Source organism: Chrysochloris asiatica, unplaced genomic scaffold, assembly GCF_000296735.1.
Source record: "Chrysochloris asiatica unplaced genomic scaffold, ChrAsi1.0 scaffold00071, whole genome shotgun sequence".
NCBI classification, from domain to species: Eukaryota; Metazoa; Chordata; class Mammalia; order Afrosoricida; family Chrysochloridae; genus Chrysochloris; species Chrysochloris asiatica.
Window position 1 is genome coordinate 9,827,963 of NW_006408589.1, and position 23,310 is coordinate 9,851,272.

Genomic DNA, 23,310 nt, shown 5'->3' on the forward strand with positions numbered 1-23,310 from the left:
TTCTGTGAAGAATCCTAAGTACATTTATCTCCAGAGAAAGCAATTTATAATTGAAGATGTTCAGGGAAAATCTTGCCCTTAAGTAATGGTTACAATCTTAGCAGAAGGTCCAGTGGCCTCACAACACCCAGGCTCTTGTTTGTTTCCAAAGGACCTGGCCTTCACCCAGCCATCTACATAGTCACCAATGCTCAGGCACCCACAATGAGTTTGCGGAATGACATGGCTCTACCCCCGTCTTCCTGGTGCGTATAAAGTAGAGTACTGAGAGACACACTAAATAAATACATACATAGAGGATTACTGAATTTCATCTGCTTATTTTGCTATGAAGGAAGTAATGACAAACAGCTAACAGTGGTCTTGGTGTGGTCTAGGAGTGAAAGTGTATATTAAAAGCAATTGGCAAGGCTTGCTGAAGAAAGAACATTTAAGCTAGTGCTTTTTGAATGGATGGGAGTTGGCTGAGTGGAGGGAGGAAATGGCCCAGGCAGACAGGCATTTTGGTTAAGGCCCTGAAACCAGAGGAACAGAACAAAGGGCATGGTTGGCTTATTCCTAGGCCTTCCACTCAAAAGCGCTAAAAGTAATGCAGTTGATATTTGGGAAGAAATCAAGGTCCATGTGACCTTTGTTCTCAGTAGCGGTTGTTGTCTCTTCCCTTTCAGACATCTGTTGCCTGCTTGCAAAGAATGCTTGTTGTCTGGGGCCTGACCCCCAAGGGCAAGTGATTACCAACCTTGATTCAGAATTCAGAAGCTGCAGACATAGCTCACTCTGCCTCCATGTGAACTCTAACCAAGACACCAACCACCACAGGGAGTCTGCCCTTTGAGTCCCCTCTGATGCCTCCATCCTGTCCTGGTCACACCCCGTTGCATTTTGTGAAGCCATTTAGGAAGATAAGTTTCCCTCACTGAAGAAAAGGAAGTAGCATGAGAGAAAACAATGGCCCCAAAGGAGAGATTTGTGTTTGACATAAATGGAGATGTTCCCTTAGGAGCATCATATACCATCAAAGAACTCAACCCCCAGGTCATTTATTTCTCTGCCTATTTACACGCTATGCAAAGAAGATCTCTTTAAGTTTCCTGCAGTTTTACACTGGAAATTGATGCTGCAGGAAAGGAAGCTTTACGTTCCAGACGCAGCCGGCTTCTTTTGGAATCCATACCTGGGAGTCTGGCGTTATCTCCTAAATGATACTCTCATCATCTTTTTGTTCAAGATAGCAAGTTTCCTCTAGGATCAGAGCCCTATGCCTGCCTCCCTTGATAAATAGCCCGTCAGCTTTCTTGGTAGATGAGATGTTTAATAATTAGCCTAACTCGTTGTTTATCTAAATTGTGGTTATCACTGCAATGATATGATGTTTTAACTGCAGGGAAAGCATTAGGAATCACTCCTAAGTAAATGCCACGGGCTGGGAATGGCCGGTAAAACTTGCCACATGAATTGGAGAGGACTGATCCATATTGACTGGCATTTCTCCATGTCTGAAATGCCATCCTTGGATGCTGCTCCAAAGACCTAAAGAAATGTGCTCAGGAGAAGCTCATGGTCCCAACCCTTTCAACTGAGGCTCAATGGCCCAGCAAAATATGAAAGTGCGGCCTGTGCTTCTGAAGAGAAACAGCCTAGAGTCAGTGGAGTTTGTGAAACCACCTCACCACCGCAGGAGCAAATCCCAGCAGGTGCGCTTCAAGGAAGATGGGACCAGTAAGAATCCAAGTGGCTTAGCTGAAGATGATGTCCAGACTTCTGAAGACTCGGTTGTGATGGGGAAGCCTCAAGCATCCAGGCATCAGTACCTCCCCACCTACTCGCTCTCCTTCCCCAGGTCCCAGAAGGCAGGGGGCTTTCGGAACATCGCGATCCAAACCTCCCCCAGTCTCAGGAAGCATTTCCCAGTTTTCAAAAGGAAGAAACTCACAGCCAGCAAGTCCCTGGTAGAAATGCCAACAGCAACCCAAAGTGCCATCCAGGTCAACGGTAACCTCTCCGAGCAAGACATTGTGTCTTCCGACCTCGCCTACTTAAGGTTGGCTCAGCATCGTGATGATGGGCCTCAAAGGATCAAGTTGTCCCATCCATTTCTCCCGAGGATGTCCAAGGTGCAAAGCAATGGGCCTGTTAGCATCTGCTTGGAAGGAGGGACTTGGATGGCCTCAGAGAAAGCAACAGCTGCCATTCAGGTTCCAGATGATATTTACCACAGTCCTTCCTGGGAAGCAAGAGGTGTCACTTTCAGCCCAGACAGGTTGGCTGAGATCAGTAACTCCATACACTCTGTGGTTGAAATGTATCCAGGTGACGGGAGAAGTGTGCTGTCAACAGATTCCGAAAGAGTCCCCTCCTGCTTAAATGCCACCAGCGGTGCCAATCACATGCCAGGCACAGGTAAATTTCAACCCGAATTGCTTTTGCCCAAAGACAACCCTGATGACAAGGACCTTGGCCTACTGTCATCTCAGTCCAAGGAAAGGTGTGTCCCCTCCCCTCCACGGACTCAGAGCTCCCCCTCACCAGGCACCCACAGCCAGCCCGCCCATCCAGGAAGAACATCAGACTGTCTTTCATCTGGTACCCATCACCAGACCTTGGCATCATTAAATACTAACAGTGGGTCAAGATCTCCACCCACATGTCAAGAGGAGATGGAGGAGAAATCCATGCAGCCAGACCCCCTGGACTTTCCAACCTGTTTAGGAAGTGATCCCACCCCACCCTCTCTTCCAAGAAATGAAACAAAGCTTCCTGTGAACAAAGACATGAGTGGAATGAGTCAAATTCACCTGGCCCGAGGGGAACTCTGTGACCTCCAAGGCAGGTTACAGACTGTGGAGGAATCTCTGCACTCAAATCAAGAGAAAATTAAAGTCCTGTTGAATGTCATTCAAGACTTGGAAAAAGCCAGAGCTCTCACAGAAGGGTAAGATGAAATTTACTTACTTATTTCTATTAAAAATGATTGGGTAAAGTCACTTGACAGGGCAGGAGTACATTGGTCTCCATTAGTAGAATGTCTCCAAAAGGTTTGAGAGTCTGTTGTTCCTCCAGAACACAGGTAAATGGCCTTTCTTTTCTTAGATAAGACTTCAGTTCACTCTAAACTTCAGTGAATGTGTGTGGATTGTCATGGCTATTTGTTCTGGTGTCCAGGTGTTTCCACTGGGGAAAAGATGCAATTAAGTAGCAGGGTGGACACATGATCTTTATGAGGACAAGGGTTCCATTGATTGATGATGGATCCTCTCAGCCAGTCACTACATTTGCACTGTATTTTAGTTGTTTTTGTGTTTGTAACAAAGGGCTTCCTGTGCCACTGAATTTACTGCCCACCTTCCCCTCCACTGACCTCTTTGATCACTTGGGCTACTCCATCACTGACCAACTAACTCAGAACTGAAATGAGGTCACAAATTTTACAAAGTTAAAGAGTCACACAATGGTGTCTTGAGTGATTCAGCAGCAGTGTGGGGCAGGAGAAGCAGTTATTTAACTGGATGTGGAATTTTCATCCCTCTACTATGTGCTCCTGGACAAGGAAATGTAGGAATGGCTAAAGCTAATCAAAAAGGAGACAGGGAGGGAAGAAGTAATACACTGGCATTTGCTGGTATGAATCAGAAGCCTCATTGACTTAAAGAGAGAAGCAGTGAGGTGCTAAGGAACACACTGAGCCAAGGGGGTTGTGGGTTTTAATATCCCTCTTCTGCTCACTCGCACTCGGGTACTTCATGGGTCATGCAATGGATAAGAATAAATGACCCATTTCACATAGGGAAAAAAACTTCTCAGATTTGAAAGTGTCTAAAACATGCATAAACTCCCCTAGAAACACAAGGCACTATTGTCTTGGCTTCCATGTTTCCTTGTTTGGAATGACCATGCAGCTTCTGAGCAGCACTAAATGCCAGGCAGTGCTGGGTGGGCAGTAAGGACCAACCAGCGAGTCGGTAGAATGCATGTATCCCCTGGGTTCTTGCCCATACATTTACTCAGCAAATGCTCTGTTTTTCAGGCGCAACTTTTACCGAACTGGCCAAGATCTCAACAACTGCAGTACCTGCCAGAACACTGCATGCATCATATACAGGTACCTGACCACATCCAAGTCTTGCTCTGTAGAGCCCAAAAGTTGTGGGGTCCATGAAATAACCTTGCAATCTCTCTTAGACTCAGAAAGTCAAGGGAGAGGCAAAAGCACAAAGTCTTTGAGTACCTGAGACTTCAAAATCAAGGTGTTTCACTATGAAATATAATATTGGTTAAGTTTCCAAGGCAGGGATTGCTTTGCTTCATCACAGCAAATGAGCTAATTCTTTGATGTAATTGTCCCTACATTTACTGAATCCCAAGAGCAGACGATGTGCTAAGCTCTATATCTTCATTTGCATCTTGTCTCACAATTATACATTGCAAGGTAGCAGTTCTGATCCTGTGAGAAGCAAAGCCATTTGGCCTAGTCACATGGAGCATTTTCTAAGAGCAGAAGGGAGGAGAATCAGGGCTCAAATCTGTCTGACCCCAAACCCTGTGATCTCAATTATTCCATTACACTGCCTCTTCCTCAACAGTTGCTATCACATGCCAACCATTTGCTATGTGTCAAAAAATGTGTGAAGCACTTTGCATTCATTTCTAAAACCATCATTTCCTTCCCACATGAAGGCTGGAAGGTAGGGAAGGTTGCTGTAATAAAGTGGAGTCTGGTAGGAGATAACAGTAGAAACATCATTAGCGGTAAGATCACTATACTTGGAGTCAAAAGTGTTTTAATCCCAAAGTGTGACTTCTGCTATCTAAGTTCCAGCAACCTCCACAATTTGTGAGAGGCTCAGTTTCTTCATCTATAGAATGGGAACAATTATCCCTATAAGAGCTGCTATAGGGAACCAATGAGAGAAACTATATGAATGCCTATGCGCAAACTCAAGGGCTTATTACTATTATTACCAGAAAGATCAATGTTCCCTTAGCAGGAGGTCCACTTTCATGACACCACAGAAATCAAAAGCCATCATGTCAGTTGATGGTATCTAATTTTGCCTGACAAAAGTATACAGTTTTGCTTTCACGGTTCTTTTTTCTCTCAGATGAGAACAGCTCGGAGCCTGAGAAAACTGGAGTCCAATTGGGTTGTATGTGTCTTCTTTGTAAAACTGTTCATTCTCTTTGGCCGATTTCAGAGATTTCATCCTAGCGAGGGGTCCTGGGCCAGGAGGTCAGAGGCACGTATAGTTATGCAAGGCTTTCAGAATTTTCTCACTTCATCTTGTCAACTCCTTAGACCTGTGAGCTATAAGACAGAAGCTCCAAGACTGCTCACAGAAAACATCTGACATTCTCTCAAAAAAAAGAGGGGACTCTGAAAAAGTCTACAGCACAAATAGGCCATGTCATCAACTTCTACTTTTTTCCCTCTTTTTAAAAAAAGCACTCCTATCTTAATAGATTTTTGAGTGACATTCTTACTGTTGTCTAGTGGAATTCCAATTCATAGCAACCCTATGAGGGAGAAGAGAATGGTCCCAAACAGTGTGAAACTGTAGGATAAACTCTGGACTGCTAACCACAAGGCTGGCAGTTCAAACCCAACAGACACTCCTCAGATACTCTATACAGGGTCACTGTGAGTGGGAACTGAATTGATGGCTCTTAACAGCAACAACAACAACAAACAATCTTTAAGGAAACAGATCTCTAGGTCTCTCTCCTGTGGAGCTGCTGGATGGGCTTGAACCACCAACCTTTCAGTTAGCACTTAAGCACTTAATCATTGCACCACCAGGGTTCTTTTCTAATCACTTGTTGTTGTGAAATGCTGTCGAGTAGCTTCTAACATATAGCGACTCTGTATAGGGTTTTCAAGGAGTGGCTGGTGGGTTTGAACTCTGAAGAACTTTAATTAGATGATTCTTGTGTTCATTTTATCAGGAATGGCAGAGACACAAACTCAGTTAAGCACTAGGCTTAAATAAAAGGTTGGTGGGTCAAATTTATCCAGAAATGCCTCGGGGAAAATCTACTTCGAAAAGATCACCGCCATTGGAAACCCTACGGAGCACAATTATATTGTGAAACATATGTGGTCAGAATTGACTTACTGCGACTGGTTTGGCTTTCTTGGTTTGTGGTCCCTTTAAGTTCTATTATTTTGATATGTACACTGAATTAAAAATTTAAACTGGCAATATTTGTCTAAACTATGACCTTCTAACAAGTCTAAGAAGTTTTGCATTTTGCTAATACCTACTTCAAACACTCTCAGCAAACACTTTAAATTAAGTTACTGCCCTGGATGGGCAAGCAAACCTTCAAGCACACATCGCTCTCCAGTTTTCAAGAAAAAAACACAGAGACTGTGTTCCTACGGCCCTTATTACCATTCAAAGCCAGACTACTCTCCCAGACAGTATCTGCATCCTTGTATCTAAGCCATTGCAAAAGAATGGTCAATTAATTTGATGAAAGCAAAGAGATCAGAACAACATCCCCATCATAGTAACAGTGAGAAGATGATAGTTGTCATTTCTTTTCTGTTTTTTTTTTTTTTTTCTTTATAACATTTCAAATGACTTCAAATCCTATGTTGCATCCTACAAAGTCAGATCTTACAAAATAATAAATAAGTGATACGAAATACTCATCCCTAGGCCTGGTTAAGCAGTGGTCTCTGGGGTAATGGACAGGCCCAGAACACGTCATTGTACATAAAGCACATGGGCACTTGATGGACTGCATGCCAGACCTTCTTCTCTGGAGATGCTGCTGCTAAGATAGCAACACATAAGGTTTCCTAGATAGTATTTCCTATTGGTTCCATCAGCCTAAGGCTATGGCTGCACTGCCTGCTTCCATAAAGACCTGTGAACACATCTGGCTCCATCCAACTCATTCTCTTTGCCCAGAGAGAAGTGGTCTGGCCTCCAAACCTCCTTGGCTTTTCTCTTACCATGGATCACATTGGTAGATTCATTCATCCAAGAGTACAGCACCAACACAGATGCCTATAGACTGTGTTTGGCTGAGGACTTCCATGGAATTCTATGAACCAGGAAGGATGGATTTCTTTGAGTCTTGACTGTTATGGGCTCTGTGCCTCTGGTTATTTCATCCTTCACCATTATCCTCATTTCGCTTTAGCACCATTCCTAGGGCCAGCTACCTAAAGGGTTGGGTGTTGCTCAAAACTAAATAGCACTAAATTCCTTACGAGAAAGCCATTCCTTTTCTAATTTATTTCAATCCTTCTGATTATCTAGATGGCAAAATCGGAATTTGGCACTAGAATGTCTTCAAAACCTTTCTATTGCTAGCTTGTCATACTTCTTTGCCAAGAAAGAACAGGTCCCAGGCTTGTAGCCCTGGGCAAGCAATATTACCTAGCTAGAATGTAATAACTTTAAAATTTTTATTGAAGCTTTAAAAAATGAATCTCCTTAAATATTTATTATAAGTGATGCAGATCTTCATTTACAAAACAGTATTGCCTATTTTAGATAAATGTTTTTAAGCTTAAAAACGGAATTGATTTAGAGAAATAAGTAAATAATGGGGCAGATGGTGCGGGGGATATTGCAAACACCATGAAGATGATGAAGGAATAATGGAAGCTCTATGAAGCAGTGTCTCGGGAATCAGCTCCCTTCCTGCTTCTCAAGGGCATAAGGTTTCTATAAGCCACATCCAAGCTTCCTCCCTTCACCCTGTCTCTGCTTTTCCAGTCATACCTCCCTGGACTTCATCCTCAGGTTCATTCTCAAAATAGCTCTTTGGAGGACTTGGTACTGATGGTGCATTAATTTTCTCAATGTAGCTCCCAGGAAAAATCTGCTTGATTTAAGTTGTAAAATACCTCAAATGTTTCAAGAATAGGAAGTCTTTCCCAGAAAAATGTTTTATATGCCAGTCAAGCATGTTCTTAAGAAATGGAAACAGAGAGCAAGCTGCAAACTTTCCATTTTCAATGTCTGAAGGGTGAGGCTGGTCCTGTAAGACTTGAAAGATGCTAGAGAGAAGGAAGAAAGAGAAGAGCTGACCCTTGCCCCAGTGGTAACTGGACATCTGCAGTCCTTCCTCTGGCTTTAAATGCACTCATGACTTTAAGTTTATTTCTGGGATATCTCTCTTACCCTACTCTACCTCTTTCCTGGATTCTGCTTACATATAAGATGGTTTCAAAAAGTTCAAGGAAAAACTTCAGTTATCTTTCAAAATTCCATTTTCCCACAGACTTTTTAAAGCCCCCCTCATATTTTCAACCACCAATTGCTGTTGAGTCAACTGTGACCCACAGCACCCCCACGAGTGTTAAAGTAGAACTGTGCTCCATAGAGTTTTCAATGATTCACAATCTGGAAGTAGATCTTCAGCCCTTTCTTTCAAGGCTCCTGTACAAAGGAGCTCTGGTAGTGTAGTGGTTACGAATCGGGCTGCAAACTGCAAGGTAAGCACTTCGAAACTACCAGCTGCTCCACGGGAGAAAGATGAGGCTTTTTGCTCCCGTTAAAATTTACAGCCTCGGAAACCCTGGACAGGGTCGCTATGGGTCGGAACCGACTCAACGGCACTTAACAACAACAACATACATACAAAACAACAATATTGACTTGGAAGCCAAGAGTAGAAAGCTTTGGAGATCCTGGGATAGCTGTGTACATCACCCAAAAGTAAAATAATTATTATATTTAATTGGGGTGGAGGCAGAAAATCTTAATTGATCAAATCAGGGAAGAAAGGCTGAATGTGATAGATGAGTTTTCAATTTTAAAATACCTGGAACACAACATACTTTCAATGAGATGTACCTAATCAAATCTCCCTTTGATGACTCAGGGGACTTATTGAAAGTTCACAGGACACTGAGATTCACCTTCATCACTACTGCCCAGTACTTCTGCACTGGCTGCTATGGGAAAGGCAAAGTTTCACTAAGGCAGAACCATAAATTTCCCCCAGGCTAAAACATCACCTTATCTATGTTGGCTGAAGTGCCCCTAATGACCTCTTTGAGAGGGAAAACAAGGCATTTAATTGTCAAGTTCTCTTAGTAAAATGTTAAGGCCCAGGTGATAGGCAGGATAGTGGATCCCTAAAATACCCACCTCCTAATACCCAGACTCTGTGAATGTTGTTGTCGTTAAGTACCGCCAAGTCAGTTCTAACTCATAGCAACCCTATATAAGGTTTCTGAGGAGCAGCTGGGTGAGTTTGAACCACTGAGCTTAGGTTCAAACAACCTTAGAGTTCAGTGCATTAATGTGCAGTGCCACATCAGGACTGTGAATATGTTCCCCTATATTGCAAAATGTACTTTGCAGATGAAATTAAGTTAAGCATGATCTTAATTTCTTAGTCATTTTCTCACAGTTCAGGCGGCTAGAAATTTCTATTCTGGTCACCAGCTGTAGGGAAAAGCTGGGTTGTCTTCAGTCAGTTCTGGGTTGTCTCCTTTACCTTCTGTAGCCTTGCCCTTCCTTGGTTCCTTAGCGATCTTCATGCGGCATCTATATTCCTCCACTTGTGGGGTCCTGGTGTGATGCTATAGGGTAAGTACTAGATTGCTGACCACAAGGTAGGTGGCTCAAATCCACCAGCCATTCCTTGGAAACCAATAATCTCAATGAGATAGATTGACACAATGACAGTATCAATGGGCTCAAGCTTAGCAGTGATTGTGAGGTTGGCCCAGGACTGAGCAGTGTTGCATTCTGTTCTGCATAGGGTTGCTATGAGCTGGCACTGACTCGATGGCCCCTAACAACAACAACGACAACAATTAGTCAGAACCCACTGCACAGTACTTAACAGCAACAACATATTCCCACATTTGTGCTTCCTTCTGTCTAATTTGCTCCCATGTTTAAGTAATTACTATACATACAAAACAACAATATTGACTTGGAGGAAGAGTGGAAAGCTTTGGAGATTATATTTAGGAGAGGGGATATATTTGGAGAAGGGATTATATTTAGGACACACTCTCCATTGCTATGCTTGCATTAACATAACAAAGAAAACTACGCCAAACAATGTCACATCCACAGGTCTAAAACCCAAGGCCATCAAGTCCTTTGTTACTCACAGGGACCCTACAGGACAGAGGCAAACTGTTACCTTGAGTTCCCAAGACTGTAAATCTCTACAGGAGCATACAGGCTCATCGTACGCCCACAGAGCACCTGGTTGATTTGAATCTCTGACCTTGTGGTTATCAGCCCAATGCTTAACCCACTGTGCCACCAGGGCTCTTCATCAACAGTTGGCCAGGGAGCTGTCTTCCAAATTTCTTGGTGTAGATGAGTGAGTGCTTCCAGTGCTGCATCAGTTCGTTGGAAAATTTCAGTTTGTGTTCCATCAATTCCTGGTACCTTGTTCTTTACCAATGCCTTCAATGCATGTTTGCACTTCTTCCTTCAGGACCATTGGCTCTTGATCATAGGCTACGTCTTGAAATGGTCGAACATGGACCATTTCTTCTTGGCACAGTGACTCTGTGCATTCCTTCCAGTTTTTTTTTTTTAGTTTTTTTTTTGATACTTTCTGCATCATTCAATATTTTGCCCAATATTTGCAAATTTTTAAGGAAGTAGACTGCCACAGCGTTCTCTCAAAGAGTAACCAGTAGTTTCGAAATGTCAACCTTTCAGTTAGCTGTTGAATGCTTTAACCACTGTGTCACTAGTGCTCCCTTATACTCTGGTTAAGCCATTATAATTCATAAATTACTCATATCTAAATGGAGATCAGTTTTTTAACTTAATTTCATGATTTTTACAACTATGGCAGCTAATGTATCAGATGAAATAAGACAGAAATGAGAAAGTTACCAACTACTGATTGTCTAGTATTTACCGGTCATTGTAGGTACCTTTTGTTTTCACATTTCATCCTCACAACTAAATGAAAGAAGAAACGTAACCTCATGTTACAGATGAGGCAACTGAGGTTCAGAAAGGACGGGGCACTTGCACAAAATTCTAGAAGAAATAAGTTTAGAAATTGGTTCTGTCGCCTGTAGTCTGGCTCTGCTGCATGCTGCCATCAAAGGCCATCAGTAAGTGTTGGGGTACAATGGAGTGGGGTGTTGCCAAGCTCTCCTCAGCCAAGGGCAGCCTGTCAGTTTGCATGTGAAGATGCAGACCCTAAATGATGTTGACTACGTATAATCATGGATCATCTGCACTAGGATCTCCTGGGAATTTGTTAATCCCTGTTGCTGGGTTGAGTTTTGAAAGTAGATTGACAGACATTTTTTCCAAGCCACTTCTGGATGGATTTAAACTTTCAGCCTCTTGGTTAGCAGCCAAATATGTTAGCCAATTGCGCCACCCAGAAATTTCCAAGACTCATTGAACCAGGTAAAATTATTGTTTTAAAATGAAGAAATAGAACAGCTGATTTACGAGAAACTTTTGTTGTCAATCAACCTACATTAACAGGAAAATTTTGCTTATAAAATTTCCCAGGCACTAGCGTTTATATGAAAGGCATCACTGGAAAGATGATATCCTTTCTGCTTGGTTTGGATGATATACATGGTCATATATAGTCCTAAGTAGTGGGTGCAGATTAGCATGGAGGCTAATGGGAAGAGAAGGAGGAGACAGGGGGACTTGTTTTAGCAAACCTATCTTAGAATGCCCTCTGTTTCCTCTAAAAAGACAAAATGAGCCTCTCTTCGTCCACTCTGGGGTCTAGGCCTGCATTATGCATGACAGAGACTTCAGTTTGGCCTCTCACTCCTTCTGTATCTATCTCCCAGTTCCTGGGGCCTCATCTGAGATCAGGAACTGCCTGGCAATCCCCGCTGACTTTGCTCCTCCAATTAAAGTTGGGACCAATTAAAGTCAAATTCCCAAATGTTATAAACTGCCCGCTGGTGAGTCCTGGAGGATCAATTAAAAACATCTGACAGTGGTGCGTGTGCCAAGTGCTAACTGTCCCCACCGCCCACTCCAAGAGAGAAAGGTAGTCACCCCAGGCAGCTGAGCCAAGCAACAGCCATCAAACCAAGTGAAGGGACCTCTCCCTCAACTCCACAAAACCACATTGCTTTTCACCAAGACTCAACTTCCACTGTGGAGACCCCTTTCGAACCTCTCAGAGAAGATGGGTATTCAAGAGGAGATGGGCTGCACAGTGCAACCAGATGCCCCACTGTTGGAGCTTTCCTCTCACAGTTTTGATATTCAGAACTTATAACAAGGATGCTCCCTGCAAGGTAGGCCAAAGGCTACTAGCCATATATCCTATAAACTACTAGGAAGGGTGTCACCTTATAGACAAAAAGGCTTCGGAGAGAACCTGAGTCACCTGAGGTCACATGGTTGGGGTAGAGCTGCGGGCCTTTCCTTGAATTTCCTTCTAAGGTTAAGCTGTTTGGCCACTGGCTTTGACCTGGCCTGCCACTTAAGGCTATTACCTAACCAGGAAAAAAAGGCATTTCACAAAAAAATGCAATATGTTCTCAGTCCAGTCCTGTGGGTTTAGCCTTCAGTGTTCCACTTAAATTATTTAGTACTTTCCTTTTGTCTGCTTATGATGCTCCCAGTGTGGAGCCAGGGGGATTGTGAGCACCTGGTCTTCTAGCCACAGTCCTTTTTCTGGCCAGCACAGAAAAATAATTACAGAGTATACAGCAAACTGTTCTTTGTAGTAACCACAGATGAATTTTCAGCTCTTTTCAAATTTCAATATGGACTGGGCAACATTCATTTCAAATGCTGGGACCTGAATGATAGGACAATATCATTTAACCCCCAAACAACCAACACCAATCCTAGCTTAATGCTGTCTCTTTGGGAAATAAGGGTAAAGTCTAGAGTGTGTGCAGAAATTTCTATGAACCCCAGTGGGTTTATGTCTAAGACAACTGCCTCCGTTCCCTGCTTCTCTAGAGTGGCTCTATCCCTTTCTTTTCCTTCTTCCAGTATAGGAAGAAATAAATAGGATTTATAACATCAGCAATTTATCTGCAATAAAAGTGAGGCCTATTTTAATGCATTAATAGCTAAAAAGGCTGAAATATGTCATAAATATAAGATCAAGCAAGTTGAGTGTATCACAGGAATAAAACACAGATGGTCGCCGGCGCCAAGGCCATAGTGGACTACAGAATGGCCTAATCTTTATTTCTTCATCAAGTGAATATGATAATCGTTATCATTTGTTGAAGCAGTCATTATGCCATGCATTTTGCTAAGCACTGTACTTCCATCATCTCATTCTAGACTTCCAATAACCTTTAGGGGTGTGATTATTATTCCCATTTTACAGATGAGGAAGCTCAGTCTCAGAGAGGTTAAGGGACTTGTCCAAGATCCAACAGAGTCAAGGCTCAAACCTAAGTCCTATTAGCAGATATTTGTCCTCCCACTTCCTTTCATTCCTCTTGACCTTGAATAGTCATAAAGATATGGGTTCATGTTCTTTGACATAACCTTCCCTTTTGACGGCTCAGCATTCAGGCAGAGTTACCAGGCCACACATCCCAGAAGAGAGATTTATTTCAAAGGTAACTATCACTGGAGAAGACTTCTACAGCTTGGCTCTGTTTATTTATGTGCCAAGGAGACAATCTGTGGTCCTCTGGGGACTCTTTAGCAGACAGATGCCCTGGGAGGAAGGGTGGGTTTGCCAACCTGAAGTGGCTGCAAGTGGGGAAGCTCAAAATTACATCCTATAAATAAGGAGAAAATTGGTCATTAGGAGAAAGTTGTAAGAACAATATTCCTTCCAGGCTGGGGGAGAAACAAAACAAAACTAAACCTCCTACTTTCTAAGACTGTAATTCTTCCCTAAAGACACTTTCCAAAGTGGTGTGATTTATCCAAATGGACAGGAACCAACTACTCTTGTTGGAGACATTGATTCTCACAGCTAATTCTTGAAAAAAAAAAAAATAAAGAAGGTCGATATAGCTGTGGTGCACCTGAGTTCTGTGCAAAGTGGCACAGAAATGCTCCCACAAGAACTGAAAAAGGGGGGGAGGGAGGCAGGAAGGAGACCCCATGGGTCATTCATTTCCAGCCCACGTACTTGAAACCTATGGCTTATGGCTGGAGGCATCACAAGCTTTGAAGATGGACAACCTGAGTCCAAAATCACGCACTGTTTCTTGGTGAATGTATTAACCTCTCCTGGCCTCAGTTTCCTTATTTGTAAAATGAAGATAATATCTATCTCATAGAACTATATGAGTAACATGAGAGAATGAAAAACAAAAACAAAAAAACTTGGAGCACAGTGTCTAGAGGTAGAGGATAGGTTTCACTCTATAATGTATTGTCATTTCTATTATTGTCATGACTAGTATTAGTATTTCTCATTGACACTGTTACATGTTTTCAATAATGTGGTCCAGGCCAGGCATTTGGATAAAGTACTTGGTCCCTTTTAGACAAAAGCAACAAATGTTTGCATTCCGATCTGATCTATGAGTCCCTTTTGTCAGTTACCTTGTCTGTTCAATGAACAGAACAACACTCTTTCATTTCCTGGGATACAGTGAGGATAAACGAAATCACAGAATTTTGCAAATTTATAAGCACTACATAAAAGAAGTTTCTTTTTGTTTCTATATAAACATCTATCTCATTTGGGCTCACCCAACTTTAGTTAGTCTGTCAGTGAATCTGTATACTGGACCTAACTCTATTGCTTGTTCATGTATTTATGTATTTATCATTTTTTGTGTTGTTGTTTCTTTTGTTTATTTTTAACACTATTTGCTCCTTATTAATTCTTCTTTCAGAGAAGCCATGATGTAGGACTCTTGCTGTTTCCAATTACCTAGAAAAATACCCTTCTGTGTTGTACCTAGCATGATGGCTAGAGCAGTGATCTGTCAGCTAGATTAGTGAGGTGTACTCAAGAGGGAAACTTGAAAGCTCTCATCCATTCCTGGTGACACACAGCTCACTTGCTAAACACAATGTGCCACCATGCTCAGATATCTCCTTTAGGGGGAAGGGTTTCAAGTTTCCCTAGGCGTGAGCTGGGCATTCCTGAACCATCCTCAAGGGGATCAGTCCCACAGATGTGGAGTACTTAGGACCATCTGGATGACTACTGTTCTGAATCCTGTATAGTAATAATTTCTTGACCACCATTTCTCCCCACCATGAACAGCACTCTTGACCAACTAACTCAGCATCACTCTTCCTCCTCATCATCCTGGATGGGATGCAGATTGAATATGGAATACAGGTAGTGGAAAAGAAGTGAGGGTGGAAAGGTAGGGGGAAAGAGATAGGGCAGAGGCAGAGAGGAGGTTGAAAAGGTTGGTGGTGTGCTATCTTGATGTTATTAGGGTCATTAAGTCAGCTCTAACTCATTATGACCTTTTAAGTATCAGAATAGAACTGCTCTCCAAAGGTTTTTTTCAGGTTGTGACCTTTTGGAAGAAGTCCTTTCTTTCAAGGTGCTTAAATGTGTGTGCCACTCAGGAACTCTTCTAGGTCCAAACCTAAGGCAGAGAGTTCCTCTCTAGAGTCTACAAGCAGCCCTTTGCTAAGTTTACCTTGAATTCCCACCAAATAAGCAACTTATTCCTTATTCCACAAAGGGTTGCTGAACAGGGTTTAGGCTGACTAAGTAGAAAGTTGGGGGATCAACTCTTCTCCATGCAGCCTTAAGATAAAAAGCAGATGAGAGGGTGCTGCTACCCCCCTCCCATTTATAAGGCAGCTGCCACTAGAATAAAATATACTCCCTCTCCTCCCCTCCAAACTAAACAGTAGTTTGTCAAACAGATGAATAAGAAGAAAACTGACAATTTTCCTTTATGTTAATAAATTGCTTTGGCCTAAAAAACATTAATCAATTTCTTTCCAAAGCACATCCGCATCTCTATACTTTGCTATTTGCCTGGCCTTGAAAAGGAAGTCATTTCCAATTCTCTTTAAACTGCCAAGACCAGTGGGGGCAGTCACAAGGGGTGGGGGTGGGGAGCTCCCTAAATCCCAATGATTATAATGGAATCCTGCTGTGTTTCCATAGAAACATAAAGAGTGTATTCTTCCCTGAATGTACATGAAGGGGAGGGGTGAAGAGCAATGTTGCTCACAAGGTGTACAATTACGGAATAGATGAAGGTATAAGCAAGGAGGTGAGGCATTCAGTCCCTCAGAGACAAAGCCAAAAGGACTTAGTGGAGAGTGGAGTGGGCAGGAGTAGTGGCCATATGTGAGGACATGACACCTATTAGTAGTACCCCAGTGACACATCCACCCAGTGATGTAGCTATAACGCTCACATTTAACTGAGTCACATACAGAGAAGCGCCATGCCCAAGGTCACCCAGCCAGTAAATGGTACAGTCTTGCTTCCAAATCAAGAGCATCCGTCTCAAAAGCCCTTGCTTCCTCCTCTCTATTGGGCTGCACTTCAAATAGTGAGGAAGAGATTGGAATTTAAGTTCTGTCTCCTGGTTCCTCTCTTCCCAGGGCTGTTGATTGGGTACCACTTCTAGAATCACAAAGTCTTACTTTTCTAATGGGCACTGTTATGAGGCTTGTTTGCTCAAATAATGAAGCCAGAGAAATTAAATGTATAAAGAGTAGAAGGAGACTAATTTTTGTTTGTGTTTGCATATTTTGGTAGAGGCATATAGATGAAGAGCTGGGAAGTAGTTAGGGGGTGCTGAGACAAATAAGAAGCATATTTTGAAATTAACTGTTGGTTAAATTTGTTAGTTTAAGAATGTGTTCTGTCGCTGAGAAGTTTTACAAGGGCAGTCTGTCTCTCGTACCCTTGGTGTCCCTGAAACCTAACATTGTTGTAAAGCCAGAGTAGCATGGATGAATGAATGGGTTGACAGACTAAATGAAGATGATGGATGGATGACTGGGTAGGTGGACAGATGTATGGGTGGATAAGATGTCCTGTATTATGCAGCATTAGAAAGCCATAGATTGAGCAAGGGGCAGTACTGTCTTTGACTCCATATGAAGTCAAAGGTTCTCAAGGTTCTCAAAGTTTCTCAAAGGACTCCATATGAAAATAATTTTTCTGTCTCATTGGAGAGGACTGGGTTATATCAAAGATAAGAGAGTTGTGAATGTGGGTTATCACTATCTGTCAACAATGCATGTTCCCAGTGCTAGAGGCCATGCAAATCAGAGCTTGCAACTCATTACTTTAAATTCTTCCTCAGTGCAATGCAGAGGTTGATGTTGACAACTCTTCCCCAGCCTGTGAATCTATATCCCTAAGATTCCACTGGAGAGAGTGAGGTGCAGGTGGGTACAGGCTGAAACCAACCTTAGAGAAAAACAGAAGTTCAGTGCTGAGTGATACCTGCTGGAAATGGAATCTTGGGTATGTGATACTAGCTCTGCCTCTGCCCTAGGACCAAGCAAATCCTGAGTTTAGACTGCATCACTAATAGCAATTGATGCTGGTTAGCATTTACTGGAGTCCTGGTGTGGCGCTGTGGGTTAATGCATCAGACTGCAGAGCCATTTGAACTGCAAGGTCGATGGGGTTCAAGCTCACCAGCTGCTCCTTGGAAACCCTATACAGGGTCGCTATGGGTCGGAATCGACTCGATGGCACTAAACAACAAAGCCTTTACTGGTGTGGCACTGAAGGATCAGCACTGGACTATTAGCCACAAGGCTGGCAGTTCAAACTCCACAGCTGTTTCTCAGAAACCCTATACAGGGTTGCTAAGAGTCAGAACCAACTCAACAGCACTTAACAACAACAACACCATTTACTAAGGAGTTTTGGTGTGGCATTGTAGGATCAGCACTGGACTGCTAACCACAAGTTGGTGGTTCAAACCCCCCAGCCACTCCTTAGAAACCCTGTACAGGGTCTCTATGAATCAGAGCTGATTCAATATCACATGACAATAATAAGAAGCATTTTCTGAGGACACAGAGCTCTGGACAAGCAGTACCAGGTGGACAGGGATAGTGTCTGTCAATCTGTCACTTTCTCCCAACACCTACAACAGTATGTTATAGATTTAATTTTGCCTGCCTTCCCCCACCCACCACCAAAAATATATGTTATATATTATATCCTCTATGCTTGGTGTGGCAATGCTGAGTAAGTACTGGACTGCTAACTGCAACATCAGCAGTTCGAACCCACAAGTTGCTCCTTAGAAACCCTATACACAGCAGCACACGTCTTCAATGATAACTCCTTTGGGAATGGGTTGTCTCTGTTATGTTAATGAGGCAGGATTAGTGTGAGAGTGTTTTGAATCAATGTCTTTTGAGATATAAAAGAGATTAGCATGCAAGCAGAGAAGAGATGGACTGAGATAGATGCCGCCACATGAATATTTCTAAGGAACCAGGAAGCACAAGCTATCAAGACCAGGACCTTCCACCAGAGCTGACAAAGAGAAAAGGCTTCCTGGATAGCCAGTGCCCTGTGTGTGAACTTCCAATCTTCTAATGTGTGAAAGAATCCATTTCTGTTTGTTAAAGCCTCCCACTTGGAGTATTTCTGTGAAAGCAACAGTAGAGAACTAAGACAGAGGACTTGGCAATGAAGCATGCTCAATAAGCATTTGTTAACTGACAGACTGAGTACTTAGTGCCTACCACCGTGCTAAGTGCAACATTATACTATGCCACTTAGATTACCCCAAGATCCTATGGCAGGTACAAATGCTTCAATTTGTCAGCTGCTAACCAAAAGGTTCAAGGTTTAAGTCCACCCAGAGATACCCTGGAAGAAAGCCTAGTGATCTACTTCCAAAAAGTCAGCCATTGAAAATCCTATGGAACACAGTTCTATTCTGATACACATAAGGTCACCATGAGTTGGAATCCACTTGACAGCAACTGGTTGTTGTTGCTTTTTATAATTTTTTGTGGGGAGGAGGATGGATCCTGTGAATGGGTACCATGCTCATTTTACAGATGAGAATACTGGAGGCTTGAAAATGGAAAGTGACTCCCCCAAGACCTCACAACTCATCACAGCCCACATTCCATCCATTGGCCAGGTCACCCAGACAGGATTGTGTCCCTATTGGGAGGACCTGGAGGGGCAGAAAGGGGAAGGATGTAAGAGAAGGGGTAGAAAATCTGGGGAATACTTAGCAAAACTACAGAAACCAAACAATGAGACACCCCTCCCCAGTATGCACTAAGGCCTGATACCCCATCGGGCTGGTTTCCAAAGAGACCACCTCACCCTCCAGACTCTTCAGCCCTTGCTCAGTGACAGAGCTGCTAGGCAATGGCCCCCAGCACTGACTCAGAGTCTGAATCTTGGGGTGGTGATGTGGAAGAGTAGCAGGAAACAGTGGTCCCTCACTGGCAGCTCCTTTTTAGTCCTTGATGGATAGACAGACTTTAGCCAGCATGTCATTTAGATGCCACATCACACACCAACCTGGGGGTCTTTCATCTTTCCCTCCTTACTAAGAAGGAATAGGCACTGTTTTTCCTGACTCCGCATTGCCTCCACTCTCATCACTCCCACGCTGGCTCCCTCACCCTTGGGCCTTTAGAGAACCCTGCTAGGAAATCAGGTAACAGACACACCTGCAAGCTTGAGAACCTTTTTACAAGCCACCCAGCACTGAAAATTCCTCCATAAGTAAATCTCCTCTGAGGAGAGTGGACAATTACAAGCAGGAGTTCAAGTACAACCTGCTGAGTTGTCTATGAGAGTCCGTTCTGGCCCAGCGGAGGAATGAGTCAGAGTGAAAAGCCAGGCTGGGAGTCCCTGCGGTCAGCTGACCCACCTTCCTGGCAGGAGCCGGGGGTGGGATGTGCAAATACTAGCACCACACAGACCAGAGATTGTGCTATGCCCATCCTGCCCCCCAACTCCCTCAACCTCTAGAAACCCTGTGCCTTCACAGGTCAATGTAATTCAATCAAGTCAGTATATGATTGATTCCAAAATGCATACATACATTAGAAAACAATTGTAGACATTAGGAAATATCCATTCATCCTACCACCCACTACTGCAAATTCTGACTCATAGAAACCCTATAGGACAGAGTAGAACTGTCCTAATAGGTTTCCTAGTCTGTAAATCTGTATGGAAGCAGATCCTCATCTTTATTTTCTCTGTGGAGTGGATGATGAGTTCAAACCATCCATTTTCTGGTGAGCAGCGGAACACTTAACCACTAGTGCCACCAGGCATCCTTTATCCATTCATGTTGTTGCTGTTAAATGCTGTTGAGTCAGTTCCAACTCATAGCAACCCTGTACAGTGTTTCCAAGGAGTGGCTGGTGAGCTTGAACCACCAACCTTGCAGTTCAAACTGACCTTCCAGCCCAGCGCATTTTAAATAGATGTGCATTACGTGATACTGTGTAGATTTATCACATCAAGTTCTCCAAGACTCACTGTTGAGAGGCCAGTCAAAGAACAGGGGATAATATATCTGTAGTCATTGCACTAATGATGACAGTAGCCACAGGAATCGGGGATAATGCATTTGGAGGGCTGAATTCATACCAGGCGCTGCTCTAAGTGCATGCATCTTATTTCCAAAGAAAGCCCCATTATACCAATGAGGAAACTGAGGCACTACACAGTGTAGGAACTTGCCTAACATCACACACATATAGCTTGTGAATGAAGTAGCCTAGATTTGAACCCTGGAGTCCATAGCCTGTGTACTTAGTCACAAATCTGGCTGCCTTTTTTCAGGATATATAAATTTAGGAAGACAAGTTCGTACAAGTAAAATGAAATGTTCCTATGCACATTCTTGAGAGGGGCTTCAAAAAAAAAAAAAAAACAATGGAATGTTACCAATTTTTTTGAAGTTCCCTCATATAGATATAAATGTGTGTTGTTGTTAAGTACCATCGAGTAGATTCCAACTCATAGCGAACCTGTACAGAGTTTCTGAGGAGCGGTTGGTGAGTTTGAACCACCGATCTTGTAATTCAAACCTGTATGTACTCCTGGTGTGGCACTGTGAGAGAAAGCACTGGACCGTATGGTAGGTTTGAATTGCAAGGTCAGCTGTTCAAACTGGCCAGCTGCTCCTCGGAAACCCTATGAAGGGTTCCTATGAGCAGGGTCCCACTTAACAACAACAACAATGTATATAAATGCCTGGAATCATTTGGATACCAAACTCTTGAAAGTAGTCACTCTTGGGGATTGAAGTGGGACTAGCCAGAGCAAAGGGATCTGTAATGTTTGGCTGTATGTTCCTCTATATTACCTGAATCTTACAAAATGAGACAATTTTCATGCATAACATACAAAAACATTAAAATTACAAGCAGTAAATAAATGTAAGAGAGAGGCAGTAGGTGTGCACTGAATGCCTACTACCATGGTACATGCTTTATTTAATCTTTAGAGCATCCCCATGCAGAAAGCATTGTTGTTGTTGTTAAGTGCTGTCAATTCTGACACTGTATGGGGTTTCCAAGGAGCAGCTGGTGATCTTGAACCACCGACCTGGCAGTTCAAGTGACTTTGCAGTCTGACGCATTAGCCCACAATGCCACACCAGGAATAGCAAGTGCCAATTCAATGAAGAAATGGATGCTCAGAGAGGTAGTATAACTTTCCCAAGATCATACAGTCAAGTAAGGATCTGGGACCAGAACCAAAGCCTATGTTCTTTCATGTCCAACTGGACAGCTAACTCCTCTGTACCAAACAGAATTTACTTTCCATTCTTCCTTTCTGTGTCTTTCAGTGTAGAGTACGATTTCCGGCAACAGGAAGGCAGGTTCCATGAAGTTCTACAGAATCTGGAGGAAGCCGTACCTGTTGAGGAGGCCACTCCCCCACCCAAGTCCCCAACAGAACCCCCCATCCCAGAAAAACAGGACTTAAGGCGGAAACCCAAGAAGGTCAAGAAGAAGTGTTTCTGGTGGATCTGAGTCATCGGAATCATTCCCTCTGTCCTCCCCTAAAGGCTTCAGCGACTTGGGGAAACCACTGCCCTCATGCCTTCTCTACTTCTTGGCAAAGGCCCAGGGGAGTGATCCACTTGACCTTGCAAACCAAGAAAGCCTTGGAGTTGGTGTTAGCCACCGCTGAAGAACTGGCACCAACCTAACCAGAGTGAGTGCCATGGCTTGCTGAGGACTTCATGGACACTAGAGTGACCACGTTTCCTGCCTCACACGGCCAAACAAAATCTTGGTTTGTGGGTCCAGATAGAGCAAAACCCACTTCCACCCTTTCTAGCACCTCATGATGCTAAGCACTTGCCTCACATCCTAGGTTCATCAACCCATGAGAAAATAAAAGTGTTGTGGAGAGCTGGAAGATAGAGGAGGGCAATTGGCGATACCCCACACAAGGCAGAGAAATGAATAAGCTGGCAGGTTACTGAGATATCAGCATACATAAGCACAACAGAAGTGGGCAAGGAATCAAAAAGCAAGATCATTCTGGTGTGCTGGGGCCATTGTCATTTGCAATTAACCCCTTGATCCTGAATTAAGGTCTTGTCATCCCATGCTGCAGGGATGTAACTGACTGCCCCAAGTTTAGGTCACCCCATGGTGCAAGGATTCGTCTGTGTGCTGTCCCACATGGTTTTAATTAGTAAGGACTATGGTTGAAATTCAGGGGAGGTTTCCACATTTTTAGTGGCCCTATCATGTCTTTCTACCTGGGACTCTAGCAGCAGGGTGGAATCCAGTTTGGCTTTCAAATTCCAAGATTCCACAGAAAGCTTAAGATCCTGAGGTCCAGCAGCCTGTCTATGAGTCACATCCTAGCGGTATAATGAATAAGGCTAGGAAAACGCAACACTGGTTCTTGTCATTCCATGCATTCTCCTACAGCAGCTTTGTAGATAGGTTCAAATGTATACTGATGACAATCTCCCTCCCTGGTGACCAATGGTTGTCTGATTGAAGCAGAAGCACTAGAAGACTAGGGATAAGGATAAATATACACATATATATGAATATTATGAATATATTTTTCATTTCAGTATTAAAGACCTTTCTTATCCAAAGTCTGAATCCTTTCAAGGTCTGGCTCAATTTTATGATAAGACCCCATAAATGAGGGGTCAGGTCAAGCTTGCATGGCTAAACAAACTTCTAAAGTAATACAATGAAGTCATTTTTAGGAGTTCTGGTGTGGTGCTGTGGGACAATGCACTGGACCCCAAGGTCAGTTTGAATCGCAAGGTTGACAGTTCACATTGACCAGCAGCTCCTCGGAAACCCTATACAGGATTGCTATGAGTCAGAACTGACTCATAGCACTTACCAACAACAACATACTTTTGTGGGTGAGGGAAGGTTTGCATTCCTTCTCATTAAAGTAAATTTTCTACCAGCCTGTAGATGGGATGATGCTGCAAGACAAGGGCCCCTA

At 43.2% G+C, this 23,310-nt stretch overlaps 2 protein-coding genes across 2 annotated transcripts in view; one reads left to right on the forward strand and one right to left on the reverse strand.

The window, feature by feature from the left end:
* Positions 1-23,310, reverse strand: part of DOCK2 (dedicator of cytokinesis 2) — a 658,261-nt gene that overhangs the window by 300,636 nt on the left and 334,315 nt on the right. The gene's annotated exons all lie outside the window — the stretch shown is intronic.
* On the forward strand, positions 1,587-21,851 carry FAM196B (family with sequence similarity 196, member B). The gene is made up of 3 exons (XM_006864831.1): positions 1,587-2,932; positions 4,025-4,099; positions 21,665-21,851. Exons 1-3 carry the CDS (start codon positions 1,587-1,589, stop codon positions 21,849-21,851), a joined length of 1,608 nt encoding a protein of 535 aa, XP_006864893.1.